Source organism: Salvelinus alpinus, chromosome 14 (assembly GCF_045679555.1).
Source record: "Salvelinus alpinus chromosome 14, SLU_Salpinus.1, whole genome shotgun sequence".
In the NCBI taxonomy this organism is placed as follows: Eukaryota; Metazoa; Chordata; class Actinopteri; order Salmoniformes; family Salmonidae; genus Salvelinus; species Salvelinus alpinus.
In genome coordinates, this window is record NC_092099.1 from 39,926,834 (window position 1) to 39,941,873 (window position 15,040).

At 43.1% G+C, this 15,040-nt stretch overlaps 1 protein-coding gene across 6 annotated transcripts; it reads right to left on the reverse strand.

Annotated features, from left to right (window-relative positions):
• Positions 1-525: 525 nt before the first annotated feature.
• Positions 526-4,975, reverse strand: LOC139538913 (putative nuclease HARBI1). Of its 6 annotated transcripts, XM_071341487.1 has the most exons (11): positions 4,598-4,975; positions 4,236-4,306; positions 3,972-4,148; positions 3,820-3,881; positions 3,651-3,737; positions 3,522-3,563; positions 3,280-3,453; positions 3,165-3,200; positions 2,512-3,066; positions 2,119-2,230; positions 526-2,024 (listed from the first exon to the last, which is right to left on the reverse strand). In XM_071341487.1, the coding sequence occupies exons 1-8, from the start codon at positions 4,753-4,755 to the stop codon at positions 3,165-3,167; spliced, it is 807 nt and encodes a 268-aa protein (XP_071197588.1). In that variant the 5' UTR covers positions 4,756-4,975; the 3' UTR covers positions 526-2,024; positions 2,119-2,230; positions 2,512-3,066. The 6 variants fall into 6 exon arrangements, with proteins under 6 accessions (XP_071197588.1, XP_071197586.1, XP_071197587.1 ...); XM_071341485.1 differs by having other exon boundaries at positions 3,165-3,453; XM_071341486.1 differs by having other exon boundaries at positions 2,512-3,453; positions 3,972-4,145.
• Positions 4,976-15,040: the final 10,065 nt, after the last annotated feature.

Below are 15,040 nucleotides of genomic sequence, written 5' to 3' on the forward strand. Positions count from 1 at the left end.
ATATCTACAAATATTTGTTTCATCTCTACATGTAGGTCTCCTGATTTAAACCACATCGAACTTGTTTGGCATCAACTGAAAACATTAATTCATAACTCTGCCAAGCCGACAAGCAAAGATGAACTGGTCAAGGCCATCAAGATGTTTTAGCTAGAGATATTGACGATACAACAATGCAACAAATACATTGATCATCTCAGCAAGGTTTTACCTGTGGTCGTGGGGCTGGGTGGAAGTGCGACGAAAATGTAGTTTATATAAACATCCGCATTTGAATGTCTTTTTTCTCATTAATTTATTTTATTGAAGAAAGCATAAAGATTTTGCTGAAGAAATACTGTACTGCTGTTTTGTACTTTTTGTTATTAAGCATCGAAAACATTGCAAGTTGAGGGATTTTAACAACAGTAGCCGGGTTATAAAAAGTATATTGTCCTACTAATAGGAAACATTTGCATGATGGGCTACACCTGCTACAGTTGTGAAAAACAAGTGTTTGAAAACCTGTTTTCAAAATGCCTCCAGGGGCCTGTTGCACAAAACTAGGATAAGGGATTAAGCCAGGATATCTTGGTGATCCTGGCTCAATTGATCCGTAATCCGGTTGCACTAAAGATGGATAGGGGGCAGGAGGATATGTTATGGTATAAATTACCATGGAGATTTATTCTGTGGAGCTAGCCTGCTCCAGACCAGGCTAAATTCCAGGATCTATTTAATCTCATCCCTAATGTCAGTCAGCAGTCACCACAAATGGAAACCAATAGTTATTTCACTGCTCACTATACATTGTTATCACATATAACTAGACCCACTGTTATTATTTAAACGTTTGTGATCATTAATTTCAATGATTTTGGATAAAAAATGATTTTTAGATGATGTTGCTATCATTAGATAATTTACAGTTTCCCATAGACTATAAGGCTATATATAAAATGATAGAATATTAGGGCCACAGAGGGGAAAAAAACACAAGTCATAATATTGTAACCAGTTGTTTTAAAGGAGGACAGTTGTTAAAATGACAGATGTGGGGCATTTCGTGAAATTGTACTTCAGTATGGTTTCATAAACAAAGACATGCTGATGTGCCAGAATATTAAGTATCACATTGTCATAAGTATCAAAACTGTAAAAACAATATGTAGCTTTTCTGCAGAAAGAACCAGCCTCATAAATTTATGACTTTATCCTTTTTCTTCAGTGTGGCCCTAGTACTCTGTCATATAAACAAATACACATTCCATATGAATATAAAAACACAATGTGTAACATTATGTTCCTTTATTGAATAAGGACAAAACAAAGCAGGTAAACCATCAGCTCCTTTCGAAACTGAAGTCACAGTGACTCTACAAGATGGAAAGCACAGAATCCAAGCATATTATACAAAATGATACATACACATTCAAAGGTCTGTATATAACACACCCTGCATGTCTGCACACTAAAATAAATGCAGGACAAATCCATACACATCAACTGAACAGACAAATGAATGGATGCAGTAGCCTCCCTGCAGCCTTGTATTACACACAGTATACCGCACAAACATCATAAGAGGCCAAATTCGTCAAAAAACGAACCCAAAAAAACCCTAATTCCTCTGCCACCGCAGGACATATTTAACCAAAATTTAAAGCACACATACTAACTAAAATAATTCAACACATATTGGTCCCTCAGCAGCCGACCACTGTCGTCATCAGGGAAGATTGCCGGATTGTCCCAGTCCATGGCTGGTGGCACTCTGGGGGCCCTCTCCTTCCTCAGGCAGGCCACATTGTGGAGGACAGCACAAGCCACAGTAATATCACATGCCCTAACAGGGCTGACCCTTAATTTGTGAAGGCAGTGAAAGCGTGCCTTCAGGAGGCCAAAGGTCATTTCAACTCTGGCCCTGGTCCTGGCATGGGCATGGTTGTAGGCCTGCTGTGCTTCCTGGGGGTCTGTGAAAGGTGTCAGGAGAAAAGGCTGGCAGCCATACCCCCTGTCTCCCAGCAACACACCAGAGAATTCACCTGTCAACACAAAATCTCATCATTACTACCTCATAAACACAGTGATATTCTTGACACAGCCATGATGGTTATAAATAGGGGTTGTGTGGCTTACCTTGTGATAGGCACTGATAGATTTCAGAGGCCCGAAAGATTCTGGAGTCATGGACTGAGCCAGGCCATTTTGCCACAACATTGCTGATCACACAGTCAGCATTGCAGACCATCTGAAATCATAAGATGAGGAATATTACACCAATCAATGCACATCACTGGCAATGCAGAGTGTTCGTCAATGGACAATATCAAAAAGTTATGTTCACCTGAACATTAATGCTGTGAAAGGATTTCCTATTCACAAAATCGGCCTCATGGGCACCTGAGGGGGCTTTTATCCTTATGTGTGTGCAGTCCACTGCACCAATGACATTGGGGAAACCTGTCACACAAAGTAATGAGTATCCTACTATGTGTTAACAGTTGTCCTGTAATTTGTAGATCCTCTTACCTGCAATCCTATAGAACTCCTCTTTGATGTCACAGAGTCTTCTGTGGCCAGGGAAGGAGATGAAGACATCTGCTAATGCTTTGATAGCCAGACACACACTCCTTATTGTGCGGTAAATTGTGGCCTTGTTCAGCTGTTCTGCATCCCCCACTGAGTACAGGAAGGCTCCACTAGCAAAAAAGCGCAAGGCCACACAAACCATTTGCTCCACACTCAGTGCATGGCTCCGTGCAGTGCGGTGCTTAATCCTGGGACCCAGTAGTCTGCATAGATACCTGATGCCATCTGCAGAAAACCTGTATCTTTCATATAGATGGTCATCAGGGAAGGCCAGTGGGTCCAACCGGTCCCTGAAGACCCTTTCTCGCCTGAAGGCTCTCCTCAGCACAAGTGCTTCTTCATCCACCACATCTCGCACGAATGGGCATGCCATTGTCAGAGCAGAAAGGAACACACAATTTTGGGCCTTCATATAGGCTAGTGGCCACACCTGGTGCTGGGGGGGTGGGCAAAAGAGGGCGATGCCTTATAACGATGACTTGGTTGTACTGATTGCTGGGAAAATAAAAAAAACCTTAGAAAGATGCCACCGTCCTGTGTGCTCACAATAAGAGCTCATATGTCATGGCTCACTTGACTTTACGAGAATATACCTAATTTTTATTTTGAGCTGTGTCATCTTCTTGGAGCTGGGGGAGGAAAGAAAAATAATGATTAATACATTTGTGTTACAGTTAGCATACAGTGTACATTGAAGGCATATCTCACCTCCCTCTCAAGTTTTTTTATTTCAAGGTCCAGTTTCCTAATTGTCCTCTTTTTTATTTCGGACTCCAGTGCAAGATTTTCCATCTTTTTCTTCTTGTACTGAATGTCTATGTCTGCCAGTTCTATTTGGCGCCGGAGGTGGTTGCCATACAACTTTCTGATAGCTTGTGAGCTCTGTGAACACAATACAATTAGCGCAGCTGGAATTTGGCAGGATGTGGTGTCCTTTTATTAATACGCACTATGTTGCCAGGCTGGTTTTCCCACTGTATAGCATCTGGGTCCTGTAAAAGAAATTAGATTTTTTGATTTTGATGAGGACTCCTCACCATTGTAGAGTAAATAGTACTTTCACAGTCTTAACATGATACCTCATGCCTTCTGGAATCCAGAGAGATGGTCTCCTCCTCATCATCGTCTCCATCATGTGCTGTTGCTGCTGCACTGGGGCCTTCACCCTATCACATTTAATCGGATTCATATTGAAGCTAGTAGACAAGACATGCCAGGCCTACAGTATGCCTTTGATGGAGTACTCACTGGATCAGCATCGTCTGGTGCTTGTGCTGGTGGCTCTAACAGGAACACAGTGCTGCCAGACACTGCAAGGCAATAGGTAAACCAAAGTCAGACAGTCCAAATTGATTCAATATGAATGTGGTTGTATCCCATGTAGAGATGGAAGGACATACCTTGAATGAAGCGGGTGGCATCTTGGGAGGAACCTATGCTCGTCTCTTTCCCCCCAGGGATCCCCTCTAAGACGGGCCTGCCTTTATTTAGCTCCAAGGCCATGTCCTCTGCTGGGGTAAGGTCAGCCTTTGGTGACCCACCACCCGTGCCTTGTCTGTGGGTATTCTTTTTCACTGCTAAAACAGTACAGACAATGTGTGAGCAGGCACCTTCTGGGTACAATATATGCTTGTGCTTTGTTAAATATTAGTCAGGGACCATACCATTCTGCAGAATGTTCTTGTATTTGATTTTGACCTGCTGCCATGTCCGTTTTGGCCCGTTCATGTTTAATCTACACACACACACACACACACACACACATTTAATGGAGTCACACTGCAAAAAATTACTTGGTATTTTTGTCTTGTTTTCAGTAAAAATATCAAAAAATGTATCATAGCTTTATACAGTGTGATGGAGTTACTTTACACAATTTCACTCATATCTGCAGTGCATTTCAATTAAAAATTTAACCGTTTCATAATTACAGTACAACTGCATTTTTGGAGATGTGAATTAAATATTTGAATTGTAATTGTGATGTTTCAGCGGAGCGGTGAGTGTGTAATTGTGCACTACTTACGCATTCAGGCGGTCTGCAATACTTTGCCACGCTTTTTCTCTTTGCTTTATCACTGTGGCGGTGTTGCCTTTCTTCTTAATTATATCTTTTACCTCCTCGTATGCCTCCATGAGGATTTGTGCTTCCGACGGGGGAAAGTACGCGGCTCTAGTTGCCATGGTAAATCAGTTAATCTGTGATTTGTGGCGGGGTCTATTTGAGTGAGCCGTGAGCGCGCACCTATCCAGGATTGGTTTCACCTGGCTTAATGAATCCGTGTCTGCTCATCCTGGCTTGGTCTTTGTGCAACCAATTAAGCCTGGACGCACATGTTTTGGCTTCATTGAGCTCAGCTGAGTCATTTATCCCGGATGTCTTAATTCTACTTTTGTGCAACAGGCCCCAGTTGTCTATCACTACTGTAAATAAAAACACAGCATCTTGTTTACATCTTGTTTACATTCTTTATTGTGTCACACATAATTTGTATCTACCTTTCCAATTACTTTTAGAGTTTGGGATTTACAAATGTGCTCTTTTAATTATTAGTTACATTGTTTTAGTTTGAACGTGCAGACTTTTTTTCTTTAAATGATTGCAATTGTAAGTAGGCCTAATAAAATAAATCCTACTTCTATTAGGCTGTTAAGCCTCATAGCCTACCTCAGCCAGTGAAGATATTTTATATAGGTCTAGGCTCCAAATAAATAGACTGCAATTAAGCCCTCTTGCTGTTTGTAAAGTCAAATTAAAATATAGATTATTGTTGAAATGAATTGCCTGACTGGTGTAGGTTTTCTCCACCTGTTGGTGTGCAACACTTGCATAACAAGTTAGCTATATTTTCAATACCAATCTCTTATTGATTGCACCGCTGTTTCCGCCAGTAGTTTTTTTAATTTAACTTTTTTGGGATAGGGTGCAGCATTTTCACTTTTGGATGAATAGCATGCCCAGAGTGAACTGCCTCCTACTCTGACCAATTGTTTTGGTCATATAATTTTAAAATCAGGTCTTTCGTTGTAGGCAGGGCCATAAGTAAGTAGGAAGGTCAACTGGGATTTGACTAAATAATTATTCAGGGTGATTTTGCCACAAATAGACAGGTATTTACCTTTTCCATGTTAGCAAGATTTTATCTATTATGGCTAACTTTCTATTAAAATGTATTGTAGAGACATCATATCTTTCTTTCGGGATATGAATACCGAGTATGTCCACATCACCATAAACTCCGTAAACGGTAATATAACATTTTGGTTGTAATCCAGAGAGGTTAGAAATAGTATAAATATCCTCAATGAGGCTGTGGGGGTATCATCATCAACACCTTTGTTTTTAAGCCCTGGATTTCCAGCCCCTTGATATTATTGTTGGATCTGATTTTAATACTTTTTGAGAATTAACCATTAGTTACTATTTTACACCTAGGGTTACTATACATAACTTTAACCCATATTAGAGATTCTCCAAAATTGAAATATTCAAGGCATTTATAAATAAATTCCAGTCATACTTTATTAAAAGCCTTTTCAAAGTCAGCTATGAATACCAGGCCTAATTTCCCATATTTTTCATAGTGACATATTGTTTCCAGTACTTGTCTTATATTATCTCCAATGTTTCGTCCATGTAAAAAAACATGTCTGATTAGGATGAATAATATCCGACAATACCTTTTTAATTCTATGCACTATGCATTTTGCTCAAATTTTTTATCACAACACTGAAGTGTTGAAATGTTTTTAAATGGCCTGGATCTATATATTTACCACTTGGGTCCTATTTCAGTAATAATGAAATCAGACCTTGTTGAGTGTCTGATATCACGTTTGGATGAAAAGCGTGCCCAGAGTAAACTGCGTCCTACTCAGTCCCAGATGCTAATATATGCATATTATATTATTATATATTATTATTATTATTATTAACATTGGAAAGAAAACACTCTGAAGTTTCTAAAACTTTTTGAATCATGTCTGTGACTATAACAGAACTTATTTGGCAGGCAAAGCCCCGAGGTCAAACCATTCAGAATTTTTTTCAATAGATTTCAATAGATTTCATTGTGAATCCAGATTTCTACGGGACCTTACTGCAGTTCTTATCGTTTCCGCTGGATGTCAACAGTCTTTAGAAATTGGTTGCGGTTTTTCCTTTGAGAAATGAAGAAGTAGCCATGTTCAGAATGAGGCTCCAGTGAAGTGTACTGTTTGTTAGAGGCGCGTGACCAGAAAGCATGCTACACATTGTTTTCCTCCGGTATTGAACACAGATCATCCCGTCTTCAATTTGATCAATTATTTACGTAAAAAAATACCTAAAGTTGTATTACAAAAGTAGTTTGAAATGTTTGGACAAAGCTTACAGGTAACTTATGAGATATTTTGACGTCACGTTGTGCAAGTTGGAACCGGTGTTTTTCTGGATCAAACGCGCCAAATAAATGGACATTTTGGATATATATCGACGGAATTATTCGAACAAAAGGACCATTTGTGATGTTTATGGGACATATTGGAGTGCCAACAGAAGAAGCTCGTCAAAGGTAAGGCATGAATTATATCTTTATTTCTGCGTTTTGTGTCGCGCCGGGAGGGTTGAAATATGATGGTCTGTGATTGTTAGCTGCGATGCTAGCTAGGATAGGAGCTGGGAGCTGGGATGCTAGCTAGGATGCATTGTTTGCTTTCGCCGTAAAGCATTTTTGAAATCTGACATGTTGGCTGGATTCACAACAAGTGTAGCTTTAATTTGGTATATTGAATGTGTGTGTCACGATCGCCGTATGGTGAAAGAGAGGAGGACCAAGGCGCAGCGTGAAATGAATACATATTAAATAAACGAAGACGAAGAACACTTGACAAACTATACAAAACAACAAACGAACGTGAAGCTATATAACAAATAGTGCTGACACTAAACACTACACATAGACAATCACCCACCAACTACCTATTGAATATGGCTGCCTAAATATGGTTCCCAATCAGAGACAACGATAGACAGCTGTCTCTAATTGAGAACCAATCCAGGCAACCATAGACATACATACACCTAGACTGAACACTGTCCCATAAACATACAAAAAACCCTAGACAATACAAAACACATACATCCCCCATGTCACACCCTGACCTAACTAAAATAATAAAGAAAACAAAGATAACTAAGGCCAGGGTGTGACAGTACCCCCCCCCCAAAGGTGCGGACTCCGGCCGCAAAACCTGACACAGAAGGGAGGGTCCGGGTGGGCCTTCTCACGGCGGCGGCTCGGGTGCGGGACGTGGACCCCACCCCACCATAGTCAATCCCCGCTTTCGTGGCCTCCTCTTAACGGCGAACCTCCAAATTAACCCCACTGGTCTGATGGGCGCCTCTGGACTGAGGGGCAGCTCCGGACTGAGGGGCAGCTCCGGACTGAGGGGCAGCTCCGGACTGGCGGGCGGCTCCGGCAACTCCTGACTGGCGGGCGGCTCCGGCAACTCCTGACTGGCGGGCGGCTCTGGCAACTCCTGACTGGCGGGCGGCTCTGGCAACTCCTGACTGGCGTGCGGCTCTGGCAACTCCTGACTGGCGGGCGGCTCTGGCAACTCCTGACTGGCGGGCGGCTCTGGCAACTCCTGACTGACGGACGGTTCTAGCGACTCCTGACTGACGGACGGCTCTAGCGGTTCCTGACTGACGGACGGCTCTGAAGGCTCAGGACAGACGGGCGGCTCTAGCGGTTCCTGACTGACGGACGGCTCTGAAGGCTCAGGACAGATGGGCGGCTTTGAAGGCTCAGGACAGACGGGCGGCTTTGAAGGCTCAGGACAGACGGGCGGCTCAGATGGCGCTGGGCAGACGGGCAGCTCAGACGGCGCTGGGCAGACGGGCATCTCAGGCGGCGCTGGGCAGACGGGCAGCGCAGGCGGCGCTGGGCAGACGGGCAGCGCAGGCGTTGCTGGGCAGACAGCAGATTATGGCCTGCTGAGGCGCACAGTAGGCCTGGTGCGTGGTGCTGGAACTGGTGGTACCGGGCTGGGGACACGCACCTCAAGGCTAGTGCGGGGAGGAGGAACAGGGCATACTGGACCCTGGAGGCGCACAGTGGGCCTGGTGCATGGTGCCGGAACTGGTGGTACCGGGCTGGGGACACGCACCTCAAGGCTAGTGCGGGGGGGAGGAACAGGGCATACTGGACCCTGGAGGCGCACAGTGGGCCTGGTGTGTGGTGCCGGAACTGGTGGTACCGGGCTGGGGACACGCACCTCAAGGCTAGTGCGGGGAGGAGGAACAGGGCATACTGGACCCTGGAGGCGCACAGTGGGCCTGGTGCGTGGTGCCGGAACTGGTGGTACCGGGCTTGGGACACGCACCTCAAGGCTAGTGCGGGGAGGAGGAACGGGGCTCTGGAGAAGCACTGGAAGCCTGGTGCGTTGTGTAGGCACTGGTGGTACTGGGCTGGGGACACGCACCTCAGGGCGAGTGCGGGGAGCAGGCACAGGACGTACTGGGCTATGGATGCGTACTGGAGGTCTGGAGTGTAGAGCTGACACAACCCGTCCTGGCTGGATGTTTCTACTTACCCTGCAAATGCAGGGCGCTGGCACAGGACGCACCGGGCTGTGCAGACTCACAGTACGCAGATCCGGCGCAGGATATCCTGGTCCAAGTAGGTACACTGGAGACCAGGAGCGCTGAGCCGGCACTCTCCTACCTGGCTGGATGCCCATTCTAGCCCGGCCAATGCGAGGAGCTGGAATAGAGCGCACCGGGCTAGAATAGCGCACTGGAGACACCGTGCGCATCTCTGCATGACACGGTGCCTGACCAGTTCCACGCTCCCCACGGTAAGCACGAAGAGTTGGCTTAGGTCTCCTACCTGACTCAGCCAATCTCCTCGTGTGACTCCCCCCAAATTATTGGGGCTGCCTCTCGGGCTTCCGTGCTAGCCGCGTACCTTTATAACGTCTCTGTTCCTCCATTCTCCTGTATCCCTCCTCGCACTGTTCCATTGAATCCCAGGCGGGCTCCGGCACTCTCTCTGGATCGATCGACCAGTGCTCTATTTCCTCCCAGGTTGTATAGCCCAGATCCTTCTCCCAAGTCCGTTTTCCCACAACGCGCTGTTCCTCTCTTTCACGCTGCTTGGTCCGATCTTGGTGGGTGATTCTGTCACGATCGTCGTATGGTGAAAGAGAGGAGGACCAAGGCGCAGCGTGAAATGAATACATATTTAATAAACGAAGACGAAGAACACTTGACAAACTATACAAAACAACAAACGAACGTGAAGCTATATAACAAATAGTGCTGACACTAAACACTACACATAGACAATCACCCACCAACTACCTAATGGATATGGCTGCCAAAATATGGTTCCCAATCAGAGACAACGATAGACAGCTGTCTCTAATTGAGAACCAATCCAGGCAACCATAGACATACATACACCTAGACTGAACACTGCCCCATAAACATACAAAAACCCCTAGACAATACAAAACACATACATCCCCCATGTCACAACCTGACCTAACTAAAATAATAAAGAAGACAAAGATAACTAAGGCCAGGGTGTGACAGTGTGATTTCATTAAAGTTAAATTTTTATCGTAATTTATTTGAATTTGGCGCTCTGCATTTTCACTGGATGTTTGCCAGGTGGGACGCTACCGTCCCACATATCCCAGAGAGGTTAACCTTTTCTCAATATAGGGGGTGCTGTTTCCACTTTGGAAAATATCGTCTCCAAATTAAACTGCCTCATACTCAATTCTTGCTCGTACAATATGCATATTATTATTACTATTGGATAGAAAACAATCTCTAGTTTCTAAAACCGTTTGAATTATGTCTGTGGGTGAACCAGAACTCTTTCTGCAGCGAAATCCATGACAGGAACTGCGAAGGTCTGAAAACGAGGCTCTGTTCTCAGATCAGTTTAAAGCTCTGTATGTATCCTATGGGTCGACATGAACTGCACCCGCCTTCCCCTGGATGTCAGTAACCAATGAGAAGTGGAATGGAGTGTCTACGTAGTTCTCAGAGCTTATAAAAGGCCAAGGAACGAAGTGAGCTCTCTTTTCGTCGTTCGTCATTGCGCAAAGCAAGACCTCAAGATGGCATTTTGAAACGCTCAGTTATCGGCCTTAGCTATATCCGTCTGTAATTTAATTCGATATAGGTGTTAGAAACATCATAACGAAGTTATTTTAAACCGAGTTAAATCAGTTTATGCGAGTATATTGCTATTTTCGGAATTTCCTTAGTATTGCGTTTTGGGGATTTGGGCATGTTGTGGCCACATAGCTATTGTTAGCTGCTAATTCCGAAGTTGAAGACGACATTTTACAACCAAGCAACGATTCTTTTGGACAAAGGACACCTTGCCCAAGATTCTGATGGAAGCTCGTCCAAAAGTAAGAGCTATTTATGATGTTATTACGTATTTATGTGGAAAAATGTAAACGGATTTGTCCGCCATTATTGCGGCACTAGTCTGGCTGTAACGCACACTGTATGTCTAGTAACGTTAATTTTAAAAATCTAACTCAGCGGTTGCATTAATAACTAATGCATCTTTCATTTGCTGTCCAACCTGTATTTTTTAGTCAAGTTTACGATTATTTATTGATTAGATTAGGTGCCTTTCCAAGATGGCGCCGGCCAGAATGCATGACCTGTTGCTACTGATCACATTGTATAACCACGATTTGTGCTGCTAAATATGCACATTTTTGAACAAAACCTACAGTGGGGAGAACAAGTATTTGATACACTGCCGATTTTGCAGGTTTTCCTACTTACAAAGCATGTAGAGGTCTGTAATTTCTATCATGGGTACACTTCAACTATGAGAGACGGAATCTAAAACAAAAATCCAGAAAATCACATTGTATGATTTTTAAGTAATTAATTTGCATTTTATTGCATGACATAAGTATTTGATACATCAGAAAAGCAGATCTTAATATTTGGTACAGAAACCTTTGTTTGCAATTACAGAGATCATACGTTTCCTGTAGTTCTTGACCAGGTTTGCACACACTGCAGCAGGGATTTTGGCCCACTCCTCCATACAGATCTTCTCCAGATCCTTCAGGTTTCGGGGCTGTCGCTGGGCAATACGGACTTTCAGCTCCCTCCAAAGATTTTCTATTGGGTTCAGGTCTGGAGACTGGCTAGGCCACTCCAGGACCTTGAGATGCTTCTTACGGCGCCACTCCTTAGTTGCCCTGGCTGTGTGTTTCGGGTCGTTGTCATGCTGGAAGACCCAGCCACGACCCATCTTCAATGCTCTTACTGAGGGAAGGAGGTTGTTGGCCAAGATCTCGCGATACATGGCCCCATCCATCCTCCCCTCAATACGGTGCAGTCATCCTGTACCCTTTGCAGAAAAGCATCCCCAAAGAATGATGTTTCCACCTCCATGCTTCACGGTTGGGATGGTGTTCTTGGGGTTGTACTCATCCTTCTTCTTCCTCCAAACACGGCGAGTGGAGTTTAGACCAAAAAGCTCTATTTTTGTCTCATCAGACCACATGACCTTCTCCCATTCCTCCTCTGGATCATCCAGATGGTCATTGGCAAACTTCAGACGGGCCTGGACATGCGCTGGCTTGAGCAGGTGGACCTTGCGTGCGTTGCAGGATTTTAATCCATGACGGTGTAGTGTGTTACTAATGGTTTTCTTTGAGACTGTGGTCCCAGCTCTCTCCAGGTCATTGACCAGGTCCTGCCGTGTAGTTCTGGGCTGATAACTCACCTTCCTCATGATCATTGATGCCCCACGAGGTGAGATCTTGCATGGAGCCCCAGACCGAGGGTGATTGACCGTCATCTTGAACTTCTTCCATTTTCTAATAATTGCGCCAACAGTTGTTGCCTTCTCACCAAGCTGCTTGCCTATTGTCCTGTAGCCCATCCCAGCCTGTTGCATGTCTACAATTTTATCCCTGATGTCCTTATACAGCTCTCTGGTCTTGGCCATTGTGGAGAGGTTGGAGTCTGTTTGATTGAGTGTGTGGACAGGTGTCTTTTATACAGGTAACGAGTTCAAACAGGTGCAGTTAATACAGGTAATGAGTGGAGAACAGGAGGGCTTCTTAAAGAAAAACTAACAGGTCTGTGAGAGCCGGAATTCTTACTGGTTGGTAGGTTATCAAATACTTATGTCATGCAATAAAATGCAAATTAATTACTTAAAAATCATACAATGTGATTTTCTGGATTTTTGTTTTAGATTCCGTCTCTCACAGTTGAAGTGTACCTATGATAAAAATTACAGACCTCTACATGCTTTGTAAGTAGGAAAACCTGCAAAATCGGCAGTGTATCAAATACTTGTTCTCCCCACTGTATATGCATTGTGTAATATGATGTTACAGGACTGTCATCTGATGAAGTATATCAAGGTTAGTCAAAAATTATATATCTTTTTCTGGATTGTTACGATCGCTAACCTTTGCTACTGGTAAACGGCTTGTGTTTCCGGCTATTGTGGTAAGCTAATATAATGCTAAATTGTGTTTTCGCTGTAAAACACTTAAAAAATCAGAAATATTGGCTGGATTCACAAGATGTTGGTCTTTCATTTGCTGTACGCTGTGTATTTTTCAGAAATGTTTTATGATGAGTATTTCGGTATTTGACGTTGGTCTCTGTAATTATTCTGGCTGCTTCGGCACTATTTCAGATTGCAGCTGCAATGTAGAACTGTGATTTATACCTGAAATATGCAAATTTTTCTAAAAAAACATATGCTATACAATAGATATGTTATCAGACTGTCATCTTATGAAGTTGTTTCTTGGTTAGTGGCTATATATATCTTTATTTGGTCGAAATTGTGATAGCTACCCATGCAGGAAAAAAGTTGTGTCTTTTGCTATCGTGGTTAGCTAATAGATTTACATATTGTGTCTTCCCTGTAAAACATTTTAAAAATCAGAAATGATGGCTGGATTCACAAGATCTGTATCTTTCATCTGGTGTCTTGGACTTGTGATTTAATGATATTTAGATGCTAGTATTTACTTGTGGCGCTATGCTAGGCTATGCTAGTCAGCTTTTTTTACTGATGGGGGTGCTCCCGGATCCGGGATGCGTAGCAAGTAGAAGTTAACTTCTTGGAACTATAGGGGGTGCTGTTCCGCATTAGCATATTTTGGTCTCCAAATTAAACTGCCTCGTGCTAAATTCTTGATCGTACAATATGCATATTATTGTTATTATTGGATAGAAAACACTTTCTAGTTTCTATAGCCGTTGGAATTTTGTCTCTGAGTGGTACAGAACTATATCTACAGCACTTTTCATGACAGGGGTCAGATTTCAGAAATTTTTACCCCTGATCTGGAGTCTGTTTTTAAGGTGACTGTGAATGCTATGAAGAAACCGACACTGCCTACGTCTTCCTCTGGGTGTCTGTACGTCATCACGTTTTGAATGGAGTCGATTGCACAATCACAGCCACTATAAAACAAGAAAACGTGGAAGTACCTCCCTTTCTCGTCGCGCGCCTCAAGCATGAAGGACATCGGACTTGCCTCATTCCAAATCGTTGTTTAGCCAGCAATATTTCTCTGGTCATGTTTTTACTCGTTATAGTTGTTAAAAACATCATAATGTAGTTAATTTGAACCGTTTTATAGCAATTTATATCCGTTTAGTGCGATTCTGAGGAATTTCTTTGTCGTGCACTTTCTAGCTTTGGGAACGTTTCGGGGTCTCGGTCGTTGTTAGTGGACATTTCGAAGGACAGAGGACATCTATCGACCAAAAGAAGATTACAACATAGAAAGGATACATTGCCCAAGAATCTGATGGAAGAACAGCTCAAAGTAAGCAATATTTAATATGATAAATCGTTGTTCTGTCGAAATATTTTAAACGCATATTTCGCCATTTTGTTTGTTATCGCGTCACTTGGCGAACCCTGTATTGAAAAGTAAGGATAATTTTAAAAATGTAAGTCAGCGGTTGCATTAAGAACTAATTTGTCTTTCGATTCCTGTCAACCCTGTATTTTTTAGTCAAGTATATGATTAGCTTTCAATTAAACTAGATCACTCTGAAAGATGACGTCAGACATTTTGAGGCTTGATTTCCTAGTATTTTCATTGTGTAACCACGGTTTTGTATGGCTAAATATGCACATTTTCGAACAAACTGTATATGTATGTTGTAAAATGATGTTACAGGAGTGTCATCGGAAGAATTCTGAGAAGGTTAGTGAAAAAAGTAATATATTTTGGCGGTGATTACGTTATAGCGCTCTTTGGCTGGAATCGATGCTCTGGTAACGTTTTCACATGTGGTATGCTAACTTATCGATTTATTGTGTTTTCGCTGTAAAACGCTTAGAAAATCTGAAATATTGTCTGGAATCACAAGATCTGGGTCTTTCCATTGCTATGCTTTGTCTATTCTTATGAAATGTTTTATTAAGAGTAAATTGGTCATACACGTTGC

Bases quoted from the DNA above. Each gene is read 5' to 3' on its own strand.
- LOC139538913 (XM_071341482.1), bottom strand. From the start codon at position 2,983: ATGAAGGCCCAAAATTGTGTGTTCCTTTCTGCTCTGACAATGGCATGC. The intron at 2,443-2,511 runs GTAAGAGGATCT...TTTGTGTGACAG, and splicing joins GGAGTTCTATAGGATTGCAG to GTTTCCCCAATGTCATTGGT. The intron at 2,025-2,118 runs GTAAGCCACACA...TTGTGTTGACAG, and splicing joins CTATCAGTGCCTATCACAAG to GTGAATTCTCTGGTGTGTTG.